This window comes from Silurus aristotelis (genome assembly GCF_946808225.1).
Source record: "Silurus aristotelis genome assembly, chromosome: 29".
Taxonomy (NCBI): Eukaryota; Metazoa; Chordata; class Actinopteri; order Siluriformes; family Siluridae; genus Silurus; species Silurus aristotelis.
Window position 1 is genome coordinate 594485 of NC_139602.1, and position 17797 is coordinate 612281.

Sequence of the window (17797 nt, forward strand, 5' to 3'; positions counted from 1 at the left end):
ATAAATAAAGGAGTACAAGAATGAGAGTGAAAGTTTGTAGTGGAAAATGTAGGACTTTGCTCTGGATGTTAGCTGAGGCCGATGCGATTCCCCCTTATTACGATGCAGTGAGATCCGATTTCAATTTGTTCAACACGATGCAGTGAAAAAAATCTGATGCTTTGCAATTCAATATTATACAGAAAGTTTATTTCTTTGGTTCATCAGACATTCTTTTCCTGTTGTGTCTGAAGGAATTTACAGCTCTACCTCTGCCATGTGAATCTGTATTCTATGTGACTCTCAGGACACGCCTCCGTCTCCGTAGTGTTGTGATACGTCATATTCACATAGCATCGGCGATCCACATATCAAATATTGGTCTTTTTTTTTTTTTATAATAAAAGTATAGCGTATTTACTACTAACAACAATTATATATGAATAAATGTTTTATTGACGCAAGTTTGTTCAAAAATGATACAAATGCACACTTTTATCCGGTGCCCTTTTTTTAAAATCAATGCACCCGAATTTGTGTATCCCTCTGATCGTCCAATTTTCCCGGGTTGCATAGATGAGTGCGAGGAACCGAGCGGAGGATTCCCTGAGGAAACTGGAAAGAGAGAACGCTCTGCTTCAGCACCAGAACACCGAGAGCCTGAGGAAAGCCGACCTCGAGACGGAGCGAAAGCGCTGCTTTGAAAACGAGGGTAAATCAGAAAGGAGCTCTGCACCTTCTCTGCGGAACATCTGACTACAATTTCACGCTTATTACTGCAACTTAAGCATTCAAAACCCTGTGCACCAAACGCTGCTTGTGATATATACATTAGTGAACAATGACCAGGCTGTTCTGACTATTTAACCGCTCGCTGTCGCCCAGTCATGGTGGGCATCACCATGTTTCATGAATGAGCAGAGCTCAACACTCTTGGGGTTTTGTTTGCAGTGAGCAGCTTGAAGGAGCAGCTGGCAGAGCTGAAGAAGAAGTCGCAGAACTCGCAGATCTCTGCTGAGAAAAACATCCATCTAGAGAGGCAGGTCAGTGTGTGCTGAAGGATTTTTGTAGAAATAAACATCATCTATTATTACACACACACACACACACACACACACACACACACACACACACACACACACACACACACACACACACACAGGGCTCTGTGTTTGTGTAGATATAAGTGTAGCCTGTAAAAGCATTCCCCATATGTTTGGGTGGACGTCTAGACGTCTGCTTCGTGGTCTAAAATGTGTATGTCTGTGCTACGTTTTCACCAGTTTCCACCAAAACAGGGTTTAATTCTTGATTCTGATTGGTCAGAAGGTATTGATGGCTAATGTTTACAGTGCACTCTGTTTTAGGGGGGATTGAATGTTTGAGGATTATGAGTGCTGAAGTGTGTATGAGGTCTGGAGATCGAATTCCAAGGCGGCCATGTTTGAGGGCAGTAATGACTGCTGGGAGTTGGAGTTTGGAATACTCAGAGACCTGACATCAGCACTCCTGTAAACACTGATTCCCTTGTTTTTTCCCTCTGCCTCTGCAGCTGGAGGAAGTGAGCGCTAAGCTGCAGGCCGAGCTGGAGGAGTCAGGCCGAGTGAAGAAAGCTCAGGCCGAGGCAGCGAGGCAGGCGCAGCAGCTGGAGCTGTTACTCAGGGAGCTGCAGGAAAGACTGGCACAGCTAGAGAGCAGCCGAGTCATTCTGGAGCAGGACAACCTTAGCCTGCAGAACGCCCTGGAGACTGAGAAGAGGGAGCGCAGTCTCAGCTCTGAGAACATCACTGACCTGCAAGGTGAGGGAGTGCAGGAGGGAGGGAGGGAGGGGGTGAGTGGGTAGGAAAAGAGGAAGTGAGGAAGATAAAGGTGGTGTGAAGCCTTTGGGGGGTATACGTATAGAGGCAGGAAGTAGAGGAAAAAAGTGAGGGAGAAGGTAGAGTTGTTGTGCAGGCAGCTGAGCAGTGAGAATCCGGGCACTGAGCCTGGAAAAAGGAGGGTAGAAAAAAAGTTGGAAAAAGTAAGAAACAGGAAGTGGGGGTGAGATCGATAGAGTGATAGAATGAAGGAGTTTGTGAGAAAGGGAATGGGGAATGGAGTGAGGAGGTGAGAAGATTAAATAATAGACTGGGGTCGGAGGAGAATAAAGCCCACGGCTGTAAGAGTGTGTTAGTGTTGGTGTGTACAAATGAGTGTGTGTTTCCGTGACACACACTGGACCCTTGTTTCTGGTTTGTTTGGGTGGAGTTTTTTTTTCCTGTGGAGAGTGAACTGCTATTTTGGGTGCTGGGTCCACTGACAGGTATCTGACGTTACGTTGCTTTTCAGGAGGACGGATGATTACTTCATTTCGTCTTTTTCTTTCTCTCTTTCCCTCTCAGTGCGCATCTCGGGTCTGGAGGAAGAGCTGAAGCAAAGCAAGAATTTTCTCTCCAAAGCCGAGGGGGAGAAGAGACAGCTCCAGGAGGAACTGACTGATCTGGAGAAGGTCTGTGTGTGTGTGTGTGTATTTGTGTGTGTGTATTTGTGTGTGTGTGTGCATATGCGTAACCCATGTTGGTCTGTGTATACAGGTGAGGAGTCAGCAGGAGATCGATCTTACCTTCAAGCTGAAATCTGTTCAGCAGCGGTTGGAGCGAGAGGAAGAGGAGCACAACGCCACGAAAACCCGACTCGCCGACAACAGCAAACTCAACCAGTCCATCAAGTCTGAGGAGCTGAAAGGTAACAATGTGGACGCAATCACACTGACGTGAACAGCATCTCCATTTACTGCTGCATAGATAAGGGAACGGTAGTGTTATATCGGTGTTATAACGGTTGTATCTCCATCCTGTGTTGGTGTGGAGTTTGCATGTTCTTCTCAGTTCTTTATCAGGTTTCCTGCAACCAGTCTTCCAACCATGTATTGTAGGTTGGTTGTTATTTTCAAAATTTTGCATAGTAGGTTGGAACCCAATCCATCCTTTTTGTTGTCCTCCGAGTTCCTTCCTGGACTACAGACTTCAACCCGGTGTAGGACAATCAATACACAATCCATAAAGTTGTGCTCTAGGATGTGTAGTGTTTAGATATAGCTGGTGTCAGATTCTGTTATTTGATTGGTGTGTGTTTTAGACATGGAGCGGAAGCTGCAGGACGAACGTTCAGCTAAGCAGCAGCTAGAGAGTAAGCTGATGCAGTTGGAGAAACATCACTCGGACCTGGACTGGGATTATAAACAGGCACAGAACGAGCTCCAAGAGCTGCGTTTACACAAAAACAAGCTCACAGAGGAGGTCTGTCTGTCTGAATTTCTGTCAGCCTGTCCGTCTGTTTCTGTCTGTCTCTGTCTATTTATATTGTCTGTCTGTTTCTGTCTGTCTGCTGTCCTTCTGTATGTCTGTGTACGAGGTGGTATGAAAAAGGTTGAAATCTAGTTCTCTAACACGCCAATAGATGGCAGCACAAGGCTGCACGCACAGTCACAGGGAGCACAAGCCAAAAGAAATCGTCCTGTACACATCAGGAGCTGATTCGGCTTAAAGGTCAGCGTTTTGACAACGCCGTGGAGATACTTTTTTGTAAACAAAGCAAGTCTCTGAACTTTTTGATACCACCTCGTGTCTGTCTGTCTGTCTGTCTGTCTGTTGACTGTAATCTACAGAAAAAATCAGCCACACCCTACTTTAACCATTTTGTATATACAATCGGTGTTCCTGTTGTGCTCAGGTCCACAAAAATCCCTCCTAATGCATTTATTCACATGAAATGATCTGCTAAAAATACCACGAATACCAAAAATGTAAAAACCGGTCAAGCCAAGCCATAATAAATGTGTGTGTGTGTGTGTGTGTGTGTGTGTGTGTGTGTGTGTGTGTGTGTGTGTGTGTGTGTGTGTGTGTGAATGCAGGTTGATTTACTGACCGTGAAAGTGGAACAGGAAACGCAGCGGAGGAATCTGTCCCAGGCTGATCTGAAGGCTTATAGACACGAAGTCAGCACTCTGCAGTCCTCTGAGAAACATCTCAAACAGGATCTCAACCACCTGCTGGAGCTAAAACTCAGCATGGAGAAACACAACCAGGAGCTACGCAGGTGTGTGTGTGTGTGTGTGTGTGTGTGTGTGTGTGTGTGTGTGTGTGTGTGTGTGTGTGTGTGTGTGTGTGGACATAGTGAACATAAATGTATATATTTTTATACATATTTTATTAACGAGCACGTCGCCTCATTAGCTACAATCATCCTGTACTTTTAGACCAGTTTAGAACTAAGGAAGTAAATTTCCACAGCCTGGAGTAAAATAAAGTCTTTGTACTTGTCCAATCAGAGAGAGGGAACTTGCTGGCACACATCTGAAGGAGTTGAAGGACCAGCTGGAGGCGGAACAGTATTTCACAGTAGGTTTGGTGTTCTCTTAAATGCTGCTTGTATTTCTATGTAGTACATGTGATGTTTACTTATGCAGTGTTTGGTCTGTTCCAATCGAATCCCGGTGCTTTTTCTTCTTCTGATCTTTCAATTGCAATTGCAATGGAGAAGCCATTATGTACTCCATGTCAGAAAGCTCTCAACTTCACCCCTGACACTGGAGACTCCTTCTTAAATGCTAGTGCACATGCATATGCTAATACATGTCCCTGAAACACTACTGTTGTAGGCTGTTACAGTCAATCTGTATCATATACCATTTGGGTTTTTTTTATCTTTCTCTCGCAGAAACTCTATAAGACTCAGATTCTTGAGCTGAAGGAAGAGTGTGATGAGAAGAACAAACTCTACCAGGATGCACAGCGGAGGCTGGAGGACCTTCAGGAGGAAAGGTGCGTCCATGTGTATTTGTATTAGTCATGTGCAGTGTGCAGTTCAGGTTGTTCTGTGCTCTCCATCTTTAGATTCCCTATCGTCGATTCTCCTGCACGATGGATTATTCCCATTAGATTCACACATTAAAACTCCACGTTAGTTCACTGTAGATGAACGGTGTATACTGACGTTGGTATGGAACAGTGTGGACTTCATCCAGTGGCACTCACTATTCATCTGGATACTACTGAATCTGATCAACTGCCAAATAAAAGTGGTCAAGCCATAATTAAATGTGTGTGTGTGTGTGTGTGTGTGTGTGTGTGTGTGTGTGTGTGTGTGTGTGTGTGTGTGTGTGTAGGGACTCCCTGGCCGCACAGCTGGAGACAAGCCTGACAAAGGCCGACTCTGAGCAGTTGGCGCGTTCCATCGCTGAGGAACAGTATTCAGACCTTGAGAAAGAGAAGATTATAAAAGAGCTGGAGATCAAAGACATGGTGGCCAGACACCGGCAGGAGCTCATCGACAAGGACAGCACCATCAACTCGGTGAGATGATTATTTTGACTACTGAACATGTGCTCGAGTTATGGAACCTCATTCTAATTACCGTTTCAAGCGTTTGAAGATTTGAAGATATCTGATCTCTGATCTGACAAAAGTGTAGCAGTCTTTTATTTTTGGAGTACACAGGAATGTGTGTGTCCTGTTTCTCATGTTCTGGTTCAGTTACTTTGAAATGTTTATTTGAATAAAGCACTTGTTCTAATAAATTACATGGTTAGGCTCAGAGTGAGGAGGAAACATCCACGATAACAATACTGAGCATTTTCATTACTGCGATTTATTGCATTACCGAATACCAGCACATGTCTAATTCTATCAAATGAATTATTCTATCGCATGATCTCCATAAATCGCTCCCCTCACATCAACATCGTAGTGAAACACAGTTCAAGTTTTTAAATGCTAAATGCTAAAGCTTTCGCAATGCTAAAGCTATTTTTTAGAGTTTAGGGTTGCGGTTAGGGTTAGAATTAGGGTTGAGGTTAGGGTTAGGGTTAGGGTTGAGGTTAGGGTTAGGGTTAGGGTTGGGGTTGAGGTTAGGGTTGAGGTAAGGGTTGAGGTTAGGGTTAGGGTTGAGGTTAGGGTTAGAGTTAAGGTTAGGGTTGAGGTTGAAGTTAGGGTTGAGGTTAGGGTTGAGGTTGAGGTTAGGGTAGAAGTTATGGTTGAGGTTGAGGTTAGGGTTAGGATTAGGGTTAGGGTTAAGTTTATGGTTGAGGTTAGGGTTAGGGTTGAGGTTGGGGTTAGAGGTTGAGTTTAGGGTTGAGGTTAGGGTTAGGGTTGAGGTTGGGGTTGGGGTTAAGGTTAGAGTTGAGGTTAGGGTTGAGGTTGAGTTTAGGGTTGAGGTTGAGGTTGAGATTAGAGTTGAGGTTGGGGTTAGGGTTGAGGTTAGGGTTGAGGTTGAGGTTAGAGTTGAGGTTAGGGTTAGGGTTGAGGTTGGGGTTAGGGTTGAGTTTAGGGTTGAGGTTGAGGTTAGGGTTGAGTTTAGGGTTGAGGTTAGGGTTGAGGTTGAGGTTAAGGTTGAGGTTAAGGGTTGAGTTTAGGGTTGAGGTTGAGGTTAGGGTTGAAGTTGGGGTTGAGGTTGAGTTTAGGGTTGAGGTTGGGGTTAGGGTTGAGGTTGAGGTTAGGGTTGAGTTTAGGGTTGAGGTTGAGGTTAGGGTTGAGGTTGAGGTTAGGGTTAAGGTTAGGGTTGAGGTTGAGTTTAGGGTTGAGGTTGGGGTTAGGGTTGAGTTTAGGGTTGAGGTTAGGGTTGAGGTTGGGGTTAGGGTTGAGTTTAGGGTTGAGGTTGAGGTTAGGGTTGAGGTTGGGGTTGAGGTTAGGGTTAGGTTTGAGGTTGGGGTTGAGTTTAGGGTTGAGGTTGGGGTTAGAGTTGAGTTTAGGGTTGAGGTTAGGGTTGAGGTTGGGGTTAGAGTTGAGTTTAGGGTTGAGGTTGGGTTTAGGGTTGAGGTTGAGGTTAGGGTTGTGGTTGGGGTTAGAGTTGAGTTTAGGGTTGAGGTTGGGGTTAGGGTTGATTTTAGGGTTGAGGTTAGGGTTGAGGTTAGGGTTGAGGTTGTGGTTGGGGTTAGGGTTGAGGTTAGGGTTTAGGTTGAGGTTGGGGTTAGGGTTGAGGTTGGGGTTAGGGTTGAGGTTGGGGTTAGGGTTGAGGTTGGGGTTGAGGTTGGGGTTAGGGTTGAGTTTAGGGTTGAGGTTGAGGTTAGGGTTGAGTTTAGGGTTGAGGTTGGGGTTAGGGTTGAGGTTAGGGTTGAGGTTGGGGTTAGGGTTGAGTTTAGGGTTGAGGTTGAGGTTAGGGTTGAGTTTAGGGTTGAGGTTAGGGTTGAGGTTGAGGTTAGGGTTGAGGTTGAGGTTAGGGTTGAGGTTGAGGTTGTGGTTGAGGTTGGGGTTAGGGTTGAGGTTGAGGTTAGGGTTGAGGTTGAGGTTAGGGTTGAGGTTGGGGTTAGGGTTGAGGTTGGGGTTGGGGTTAGGGTTGAGGTTGAGGTTAGGGTTGAGGTTGGGGTTAGGGTTGAGGTTGGGGTTAGGGTTGAGGTTGAGGTTAGGGTTGAGGTTGGGGTTAGGGTTAGGGTTGAGGTTGGGGTTGAGGTTGAGGTTAGGGTTGAGGTTGGGGTTAGAGTTGAGTTTAGGGTTGAGGTTGGGTTTAGGGTTAGGGTTGAGGTTGAGTTTAGGGTTGAGGTTGAGGTTAGGGTTGAGTTTAGGGTTGAGGTTAGGGTTGAGGTTGAGGTTAGGGTTGAGGTTGAGGTTAGGGTTGAGGTTGAGGTTGTGGTTGAGGTTGGGGTTAGGGTTGAGGTTGAGGTTAGGGTTGAGGTTGAGGTTAGGGTTGAGGTTGGGGTTAGGGTTGAGGTTGGGGTTGGGGTTAGGGTTGAGGTTGAGGTTAGGGTTGAGGTTGGGGTTAGGGTTGAGGTTGGGGTTAGGGTTGAGGTTGAGGTTAGGGTTGAGGTTGGGGTTAGGGTTAGGGTTGAGGTTGGGGTTGAGGTTGAGGTTAGGGTTGAGGTTGGGGTTAGAGTTGAGTTTAGGGTTGAGGTTGGGTTTAGGGTTAGGGTTGAGGTTGAGGTTAGGGTTGAGGTTGTGGTTGAGGTTGGGGTTAGGGTTGAGGTTAGGGTTGAGGTTGGGTTTAGGGTTGCTTGGAACTAGAGTTTCTTGGATGACTTGTTTTCTCTGCTACAAATATGCTTCACGATTCCCAGAACAGTAAAGATTTTGGGAAAACATCACTCTGCTTTCTGTCTCTCGAACACGAGCTCAACAGAAAATCTCCATTTTATCCACTCCTTAAGACCAGAGACTGACATTTTATAGACATTCAGCTACAGTAGCTGAATCAATGAACAGTTCAGCAGACCAGTGTGTTCTTTCAATAATAATTGTTCTTGTGTGTGTGTGTGTGTGTGTGTGTGTGTGTGTGTGTGTGTGTGTGTGTGAGCAGCTAGAGGAGTCTAATCGCACTCTGACTGTAGATGTAGCCAACCTAGCCAATGAGAAAGAGGAGCTCAATAACCAAATCAAGGAACTTCAACAGCGTGAGTGCATCAGTGTTTCCACAATGTTCTCCTAATGTTCTGTTTTCAATGCTCTACATTTGTGTATATAAACTTTTAGGATAATAATTGAATCTAAATGACCTTCACTTTAAAGGACACCGTGTGCTCTTAAAGATGCCAACTAAGGTGATGATTATGAACAGTTTTTTTTTTTTTTTTTTTTGCTCAGAGCTGCAAGCGAATAAGGAAGAAGAGAAGCAGATCAGCATCATGAAGATGTCATTTGAGAAGCAGCTTCACTCTGAGCGAACGCTGAAGATCCAGGTGCGTGTGGTTTTACTCCCCTGACTTTCTCATCACAGAAATTGATCACGGAAGTCCTAGGAGGCATCCCATTCCACATTCAGTTCTCATTTGCTTTAATAATGAGCTCAACCTTTCTGGGAAGATGTTCTTTTGGAGATTTCTGAGATTTCTATCAGCCACACAATCAGGTACTGATGTAGGCGAGGTCTGGAGTGGTGTTCACCTTCATCCCTAAGGTGTTCAATAGGGTAGGAGCTATATAGCAGGCCACTTGAGATCTTCCACACAGCATTTTCCAACTCATGGAAAGCAGATCTTCATGGAGCTGTGCACGGAAGAGAACCAGTGTAGTTAACAGTAAACCTGCAAAAATCAAGCTCAAGCTTTTTATGTTTGATGTTCACAAGAATCAATTTACGTGTTATTCAATCTCCATTTAGGCAGTTAACAAGCTAGCTGAGATCATGAACAAGAAGGATTTGGTGCGAGGCGTTCACCGTGCAGATGACAGCACTCTGAGGAGGAAGGAGAAGGAAAACCGGAAGTTGCAGCTGGAGCTGCGTTCCGAGAAGGAGAAGCTCAACAGCACCATCATCAAATACCAGAAAGAGATCAGTGAGATGCAGGCTGTGAGTATCGATCCATTAGAAATCCAAAAACAGTTTATATTTTCAGTATATTGTATAAGAGCAGGGTGGAAGCTGGATTGTGATCGGCTGGAAGGAATTCCAGATGTTCAGAAACCGTAGCACCATCCAGTTCCAAGTACAAATTGTACACATTTCCTAATAAATGAGCTCCATGGAGGAGTTTATGGATGGAATTTTACCAGAACATTGCACAAGGAGTGTAACTTCAACAGTTTTATTATCAGTTGCATGGGGCAGACACACACACGCGCTCAATTGCTCTTCAAACTCCACTGACAGCTTAAACCCCTCAGTGGTAAAAGGTGAGAATCCACGGCTAGGTAAAAGATCTCACACCATTCTGATGCTTCGCCTTGGGCCGTTCTTCACCTTCACATCATGCACCGACATCCTGTACTACGTCACCCCTACATGACAGGCTATAACCTGCAAACCTTCACAAGATCCCACCATTTCCTGTGTGCATATTGTTTTATTTATGTTCATGTTGTAGACGATTACAGACGAGTCGCAGACACGTTTGGAGCTTCAGATGGCTTTGGACAGTAAAGACAGCGACATCGAACGTCTGCGCTGTCAACTAACTTCACTTAGCATCCATTCCTTAGACACAACTAGCATCAGCAGTATAGGCAATGAGCAGGAGAATGATGAGCCTTATCCAGGTATACACACACACACACACACACACACACACACACACACACACACACACTAAAGACTCATAATCTCTAATTCCACCCTCCTTTTCTTTCACTTTCTTGGACTTCTATCTTTCTCAAACTCTAACATGTTTCCTGTTTGGTCTTTTTTTTTTTTTTTGACACCTTCTCCACCACTTCCTCTGTCCTCATGGTTACACATCAGTGCGCATCACACAAACACAAACCTCAGAGTCCATGTCGTTTACATACCAGCGAAGCTCCAAGAGGGTGTGTATCGACACCCGGCCCAACCTCGTCTGCCCTCTCTTCCCGTCCGATCCCGAGGACGAGGACGATGACGCAGAGAGGGAAAGACCTCACGTGTCTTTGGCTTGCGAGAGACCAGGAGACGTTGTTCCTGCAGGTGAACCTGCATGATGGAGATGTTCACGTGTGCAGACAAAAGGCTTTAAAATTGCACTGCAAGTCCAGTCACCGTGACTAACAAGCACTAGCACTAGAACCAGATCTGTGTGTGTGTGTGTGGGTCAAAAGAATCGGGACACCCAATTTCCCCCGTCCAGACAGATACAATATACCAGAAAAGGTTTGCGGACACCTGGTCATTCAAGTCGCATTCCACATTTAGTCCCAATTTGCACTTAAAATTCCCTCCACTTTTCTGGGAAGATGTTCCACTAGATTTTGTGATTTGTGGCGATTCATTTATTCATATGGGTGTTGTAAATTCAGGTACTGATGTAGGTGAGAAGGTGATGAGGTTCCCTGGGGTGCATCCAGTGTTCACATTCATCCCAAAGGTGTTCAATAGTGTTGGAGCTCTAACAGCAGGAGATCTTCCATATCTCCCAAAGCAGATGTTCATGGAGCTGGGCTTTGTGCACAAATTTTCATGTCGGAACAGGTTCAGGTCTCCTGGTTCAAGTGAAGAGAAAATTTCATGGTCCTGATACAACTGTGTACCTTCAGCTTTGTGATAACAGTTTGAGAAAATATCACATATATTTCTAAGCTAAGGTTCTTTGCAGTGCTGATTGTAGATTTGTCACAGTCATGTCAGGTGAAACACAACCTGGATGTGATGAAGATCATTTTAATAACATTTCTGTGTGTAATATTATTGTATTGTGTATAAAACACACACACACAGCAGGACTTTGCTAACCTGAAACGCTTGGGTGCATTAAAAGTGCATGTGTGTGAATATATTATTATTATTATTATTATTATTATTATTATTATTATTGGATCATACCATATGTTATATTGATAAATAGTTTCATTATTGAGTTTTGGAACTTCAGACTCTTTGTCTAAACTCCTCCCTGATTCCAAAACACATTCTTTTTTACTACAGATACAAGTCTGGAAGGTTGGCTTTCTCTTCCAAGCAAGAACACCAAGAGGTTCGGATGGGATAAGAAGGTAAACAGACAACTCCAAACACTTATTTACATCCTCAGGAGCTTTTCTGAGTGTGTGGTATGGATGTGTATGCAGTATGTCATCTGTGTTCTATAGTATGTGGTGATGAGCAGCAGGAAGATCCTGTTCTATGACTCAGAAGAAGAACGTGATCAGGCAAAACCCTTCATGATCCTGGACATCGAGTGAGTCGACATGCAGCTTTTTTTCATTCATTCAATATTATGTTATTTTATTGACGAAGGCATTCCAGTATTACACCATGATTCTGTATATAAGTACTGTTATATTACTATTATAAATATTGGTTTATCTAATGTTTACCTTTTGTTTTCCATCAGTAAACTCTTCCATGTCCGGCCCGTGACTCAAACCGATGTGTATCGCGCAGACGTTAAAGAGATCCCTCGCATTTTCCAGGTATTGTGTCACAAGGCGTGTTCGAATTATTTTTTGTGTCACGTCGCAGTAATACGACTTCTCGCTGAAATCGGTTACGTCACACGACTCTTTCGCACCTCTTGTGGTTCTTTAATGTTCCGCACAATCCAGGTTCTGTTGATCTTGTTCCACGTTGCTTCTTGTTGAGCCCCATGAACCTTTTCTACAGAATTGGGACAATTTATGGCTTTTAGGGCTGTAAAGTGATTTACATTTTTTTCGAATGAATTACTTGAAGTGCCGATTTAGGAATTTAATTAAGCGTATTTAATCACATATATATATATAAATACTGGCATGTAAATTGAGAAATTACCCTAAAAAAATAATTTAAAATATTTGCGTTAGATGAACATTGAACAGACATAAACTTTCAGGTAGTTTGGTGCTGCTGGGATTTGAACTCATGACCATCTGATTCAAGGTCCACTGAGCCACCAGCTCAAACCTCAAACGTATTGGCCATATAACTGGATAATTGCATGTGCAAGCAGGAGTACAAGTGGCTGAGGACAGTATTATTTATGTGTATATGTGATTGATGTTCTTCTCTCTCGTCTCTTGTCCTGTTCTGTCTAGATCCTCTACGCCAATGAGGGTGAGAGTAAGAATCAGGAAGCAGCCATGGAGCTTTCAGTGGGCGAGAGATCAGCCTACATCTCTTACAAAGGCCACGAGCTTGTGCCCACACTCTACCACTTCCCTTCTAACTGTGATGCGTGCGCTCGGCCCCTCTGGAACGTCTTTAAACCCCCTCCGGCATTGGAGTGCCGCTGCTGCCACGTCAAATGCCACAAAGACCACCTAGACCTCAAGGAGGAAGTTCTCGCACCATGCAAAGGTCAGTAGATCGTGGTGGGTGTGGATTAAAATGTAGAAAGGTAGTAGCAAGTAGCTCAGAATTAAAGTAAAGTCACTTGTACATAGTGGTATTGGAATTCTAGCTGAGTTAGCATAAGTATGTGATTAGCATGTTGCTTTGTAGGCTGTATAGATGTAAGAGTTGTGTTGGTGAGGCTTGTAAAGGAAACAGCTTTGATACTGTAGAGCCTCATTACCAAAGAAAGTAGGATGAAAAGTTCATGAATAGGGTGAACATGGTTCTTTATCTTGCCCCTGTGCTTCTTCTGTTCGAACCTCCATTGTTGGATCAGCAGAACACCTGGCAAATAAGCTTGTTTGGGTGTTTGGCTATGTATCTGCAGTAGCTCATTAAAGCTATTAGAACTTTGTGGCCTCCAGTGTTAATGATAGTCAGATGGGAAAGTGACAGGGGTAAAGTCTGTCTGCATGACTGCTGTAAATGTCTGAATGCATTCTAATGAATATCCACGTGGTCGGTAGTCTTTCAAGTCTAAAACCGTAGAGGACTTTGGAACAGGGATGATGTTTGATTTGAAACATGAAGCTCCTTTGGAGTGGGTTAAAGATATCCATCAGGATGTCTGCGCTGGAATGCACATTCTCGGAGTACCTGGCCTGGTATTTCCAGCGGCTTTGCACTGTTTGCATCTATGCAGTCCTCATTACATCTACTTCTGTCAACAGGTAGGGACTAAGCCTAAACCCTAACCCTGGGAAAGGGGTAGCCTTGGTAGCTGATGGATCCAAAACAATATAAAGGTTGTAAAGAATCTTTAGTTCCAGGTCAGGAATGGGTTTACTTGGACGGTTTTTGATATGCCTTGATGCCTAGATTAGGTGGTCTTCTGTGCATAGGTCTAATGTGCAGACTTGATCCTAGAGATAGGACTACATCTGACCTGTCTAAGGGCCGGTATCTCAGTGTCTCAGGTCTTCATCAAAAAGTGCACCTCGGTATTCTTGAGGGTTTGTAGTTGGTACGTGTTGATGGGCTTAACGTAGATAGCATCGCTCACACATGCATGTGAGGAAAGGAAGGACTTCTCCAGATCACTAAGGTGTCTGTGTTCTGTGTCTAGGTGTGAACAGTCCTGGAGCACAGGCAGAGCCTCGTTACACCACTATTTCATCAATCTGTTGGGACATTTTTCACAGAAAAGTTTTGACAGAATAGCTTGCGATTTAACCTGGATCAATTCCCCTGTTTGTCTTTCTTTTTATGAACTTTCTATTATTTTAGTCTCAAACTGGGACTCCACCAAGAATCATTGAGAGCTCAGGCAGTACCGTCAGATACATCTAGTTTTATAAAGATGCGTAACTCCTGTTTCTTGTCCCTTTCAGTACACTACGACACGGCTAAAGAGCTGCTTCTGCTGGCCAGTTCTTCATCTGAGCAGCAGAAATGGATCGGTCGACTACTCAAGAGAATCCCACGTAAAGCTCCTACTCAGAGTGTGATGGTCCATCAAGAGCCTGCTGTGGGGTCACTTCCCTCCCCGCTCCTCTCGCCTCGACTCTCTCCACGGAACTCACCCAAACTCGGCTCCAGAGGAGCCATCCGGGTGCAAAGCAGAGGCCCACCACCTTCCAGCAAGCCCAGGTGAGTCTTCAGTTTGCATTATATATCCAATTCAGCCAAACCTGTACATAATTAGCAACTTTATTCATTTGATTGATGTTTACAGGATTTAGAAAAATTGTCTGGTATTTCTGTGTATATTTATGAAGGGTGTAACGGTACAGGGTTTTCCGCTCGGTGCTCATGTATACCGAATTACGTGTGGAACACAGGTCAGATCTGAGCTCCCTCGGGAACGTATTAAGTGGCGGAAGTTTCAGCAGTTTAATTCGTGTTAATTTAACGGATTTGACAATTTAATCAGTATAATAAAAGTGATTTATTACATTTTATTTGTATATATTTTATTTTTTATAAAATATTATTTTATTAAATATTTAACCATCAGTCATTTTATTCTAAATTGTTTTAAAAATGTAAACTGTTGATGTTAAAATGTTAATAATTATAATAAACTTTTGTGTGTCGTTACACCCCTTATATTTATACGTTACTTATTTGTTTGCATATTATTATGTATTATTTTAATGAATTTTGGTTTTCCATAAATGTGTATTTGTTTGTGCTGATGATTTCCTCCGAGCCACTCTTTTGGACCCACTGGGACCAGGTTTTAACAATATTAACATTAAACTCTAATTAAAGTAAGTCAGATTTTGAGGTTATGGAGTCACCAGTTTTTGAACATACAGAACATCTGATAACGAACAATAACAAATCAGTTTCAGTTGCATGGATCCCAAAGCTTCACATTAATCCATTATGAACATCAGATGCACACGACATGCCCCAGTGCACCCTCATAGATATCTCACCTGCATAAAACGCATTCATTTCAACTGTAAACCAATGGACAAACTGAAACAATTCATCAGGTTCTGCTTTGGAAAAGTTGTTTTTTTGTTGTTTAGTTCTAAAAGCTCCCTTAAAACCTTCATGTCTTCTTCTTCTCCAAACATGAAGCCCAAAGGATTGTGAACATATCTCTATCAGCTTTAAGATGCTTTAAGATTTTTTGGTGTGTTTATTAAGGATAATAAAAAAGTCTGTGACATGAACCCGAGGTGCACTGCTTTCTTCTCGGACATGTATCAACTGACCATGTGTTATCTCCTAATTCCACGCATCTGCTTCATAACGCTTGGCTGGAAGCTCCTTCTTTACAAAATAAAGCCAGATCCTTTTCACCATTCATTTTATTTTATTCCTTAAAATTCACCAAAATGTGCATTAAATTGCTGTGTTCTGGAAAATCCTATTACACATTTAGTCCCCATTTGCTTTTCTGAGAAGATGTTCCACTAGAAAATCAGTAAGTGAGATATCGAAGAAACTTTACATTTAATATTCACTGTCAAAAGTTTGTGGACACCTGATAGTTAGATTGCTGTGTGCTTCTTTTGGATCAGGTTTGGATCTCCTAGTTCCAAAGTAAAGGAAAGATTTCATTTAAAATCCAAAGATGTCCTGTACAACTTGATAGGATCCGTTCGGAGAAGAAGCACGAAGGGATGGAGAAATCGGGTGTCCAAAATACATTAGGCCAGAGTTTGTACATTTGAAATAAAACTACTAATGCAGTCGTTATAAACAGTCTGTTTTTCTAATTCATCTGATTTGCTCTTTGTGCTGCAAACCTCCTTATAGCTCTGGTCCCATGCTCCGAATCATTTTCCATTGACCTTCACCTTCACCCTGCGGTGTGTGTGTGTGTGTGTGTGTGTGTGTGTGTGTGTGTGTGTGTGTGTGTGTGTACATTAATTATGGCATGCCGATACTGCAGCACTGTCTGGCTGAAATGAAACCTGAATGAATGAAAATGTGCTTCATGAATTAACTCACTAACATCACATTTAATTCCATCTGAATTTAAATAAAATGACATGAAACAGAAAAACCTCATGCGGTCAGCAAAATGTAAATCTTAGCAAAAGCGAAAGATAAGTGAGAAAACATGAAGGACCTTTTTCTATAACCCACCTGCCCCTTACTCCTATTGCAGTGTAATAGAGTTTGACCTGAAGGCCTGGGGGTGGGCTCTTCATGATGAGGATGAGGATGGTGATGATGATGATGATGATGATGTGTTTGACTTCTGAAGATGTGGGACACTGCCGGGTAACCGTTGTGTCTGGTTAACACGCGTGTTTGTTGTACGTAGCTTGGTGTGTTTGATCTAACGCTTTCAGATGTGTGGACCTGAGACCTGGTCCATGTTGAGCACATATTAAAGGGATAAACCGGATATTTTAGGTTAAAGTCGACCGATTCATCATTTTATACAATTAAACAGCAGCGATATTTGATTGCTGGAACTTATGTAAAAAAAACATATCCATACCGATAGTTTTTCCGGGTCGCGTTATACAGTACGAGAGCGTCCTCTAGAGGCGCATTGCTGACGCCACATGCTGTTTATTCCAAGTGTCTTTTTTTTTTATTCATTTCGGATGTAATTGTTTTTATTTATTTAGTGTTACTTTTTGTTTAAGTTTAAAAGCATGTCTTTGATTTTCTTTAATATTGTATTATATAATTAATATATTCATATTTATTGCATTTAGCACATTTTCATGATTTAGTACTGTTTTTTTTTTGTTTTTTTTTTTTTTTATATTTATTTATTTATTTATTTATTTATTGATCCAGTAAACATTTTAAAAATATCGGTCGATTAATCGGTTATTGGCAAGTACAATTAGATTAGTATCTGTTACATATAGGGTTTATAGAGACCTGGAGAATTCCTTTAATGTGTTTCAATGTTTGCAAGCAAATGTGTGTGTGTGTGTGTGTGTGTGTGTGTGTGTGTGTGTGTGTGTGTTATTTAAGACTGCATTTGATGCATGTATTCGAACAGCATGCTAGCAGTTAATACTAGCCATAAACCAAATCCTGAATTTTTTTGCTCCTGCTTTCACAGCTAACCTCCACGAAATTCCCGACTGAACACGTAACGGACGCTGCAGTACAACAGAAAATACGTGACGCAAAGGACACGCCTGCTAATCCACGCTCTGTTCATTAGCACACCTGAAGACGTGCCTTTATACAAAACATTTTACATCGATATTATTACAGTGTAAAAGTATTAAGACGTTACGTTCGGCTATACAGGATGGCTGCTCGTGTGTGTGTGTGTGTCTGTGTGTGTGTGTGTGTGTGTGTGTGTGTGTGTGTGTGTGTGTCTGTGTGTGTGTGTGTGTGTGTGTGTGTGTGTGTGTGTGTGTGTGTGTTGGATCATATGACACAGTGTATATTTCATGTATGATCTTGTGTGTAAGGGAAACACTTGTGGTTTGTAGCGAACCTGTTGAACGATTATTTAATGATTGAGAGGATTCAGAAAGAGATGAACTGTGGTATAACTCTGATCTCATTTCACTCTACTGCACAGAGTTACTTTATATCAGAACTGGAACGATCTACGAAGCAATGCTGGTCCAAATGTTTTACTTTATCCAAAGATGTATGTAGAGAAAAAAACACGGCTGTTGATTTCACCAGAATTGTTCACAAGAGGAGAGAATTTAATGGAAAAAGAAAAATAAATGGAGAAATTATA

The 17797-nt window shown here is 42.8% G+C and overlaps 1 protein-coding gene across 1 annotated transcript in view; it reads left to right on the forward strand.

The window, feature by feature from the left end:
• Positions 1-17797, forward strand: part of LOC310722950 (rho-associated protein kinase 2) — a 32019-nt gene extending 14222 nt beyond the window's left edge. The window contains exons 11-32 of the mRNA XM_083535767.1: positions 556-691; positions 931-1022; positions 1532-1778; positions 2361-2467; positions 2553-2703; positions 3097-3257; positions 3872-4056; positions 4289-4358; positions 4678-4781; positions 5126-5312; positions 8245-8338; positions 8529-8623; positions 9046-9234; positions 9749-9920; positions 10123-10323; positions 11278-11345; positions 11442-11530; positions 11687-11765; positions 12366-12627; positions 13995-14253; positions 16235-16350; positions 17156-17797. Of these exons, the coding sequence (XP_083391893.1) occupies positions 556-691; positions 931-1022; positions 1532-1778; positions 2361-2467; positions 2553-2703; positions 3097-3257; positions 3872-4056; positions 4289-4358; positions 4678-4781; positions 5126-5312; positions 8245-8338; positions 8529-8623; positions 9046-9234; positions 9749-9920; positions 10123-10323; positions 11278-11345; positions 11442-11530; positions 11687-11765; positions 12366-12627; positions 13995-14253; positions 16235-16331 (3045 nt within the window). The 3' untranslated portion in view covers positions 16332-16350; positions 17156-17797. The remainder of the gene's footprint in view (positions 1-555; positions 692-930; positions 1023-1531; positions 1779-2360; positions 2468-2552; positions 2704-3096; positions 3258-3871; positions 4057-4288; positions 4359-4677; positions 4782-5125; positions 5313-8244; positions 8339-8528; positions 8624-9045; positions 9235-9748; positions 9921-10122; positions 10324-11277; positions 11346-11441; positions 11531-11686; positions 11766-12365; positions 12628-13994; positions 14254-16234; positions 16351-17155) is intronic.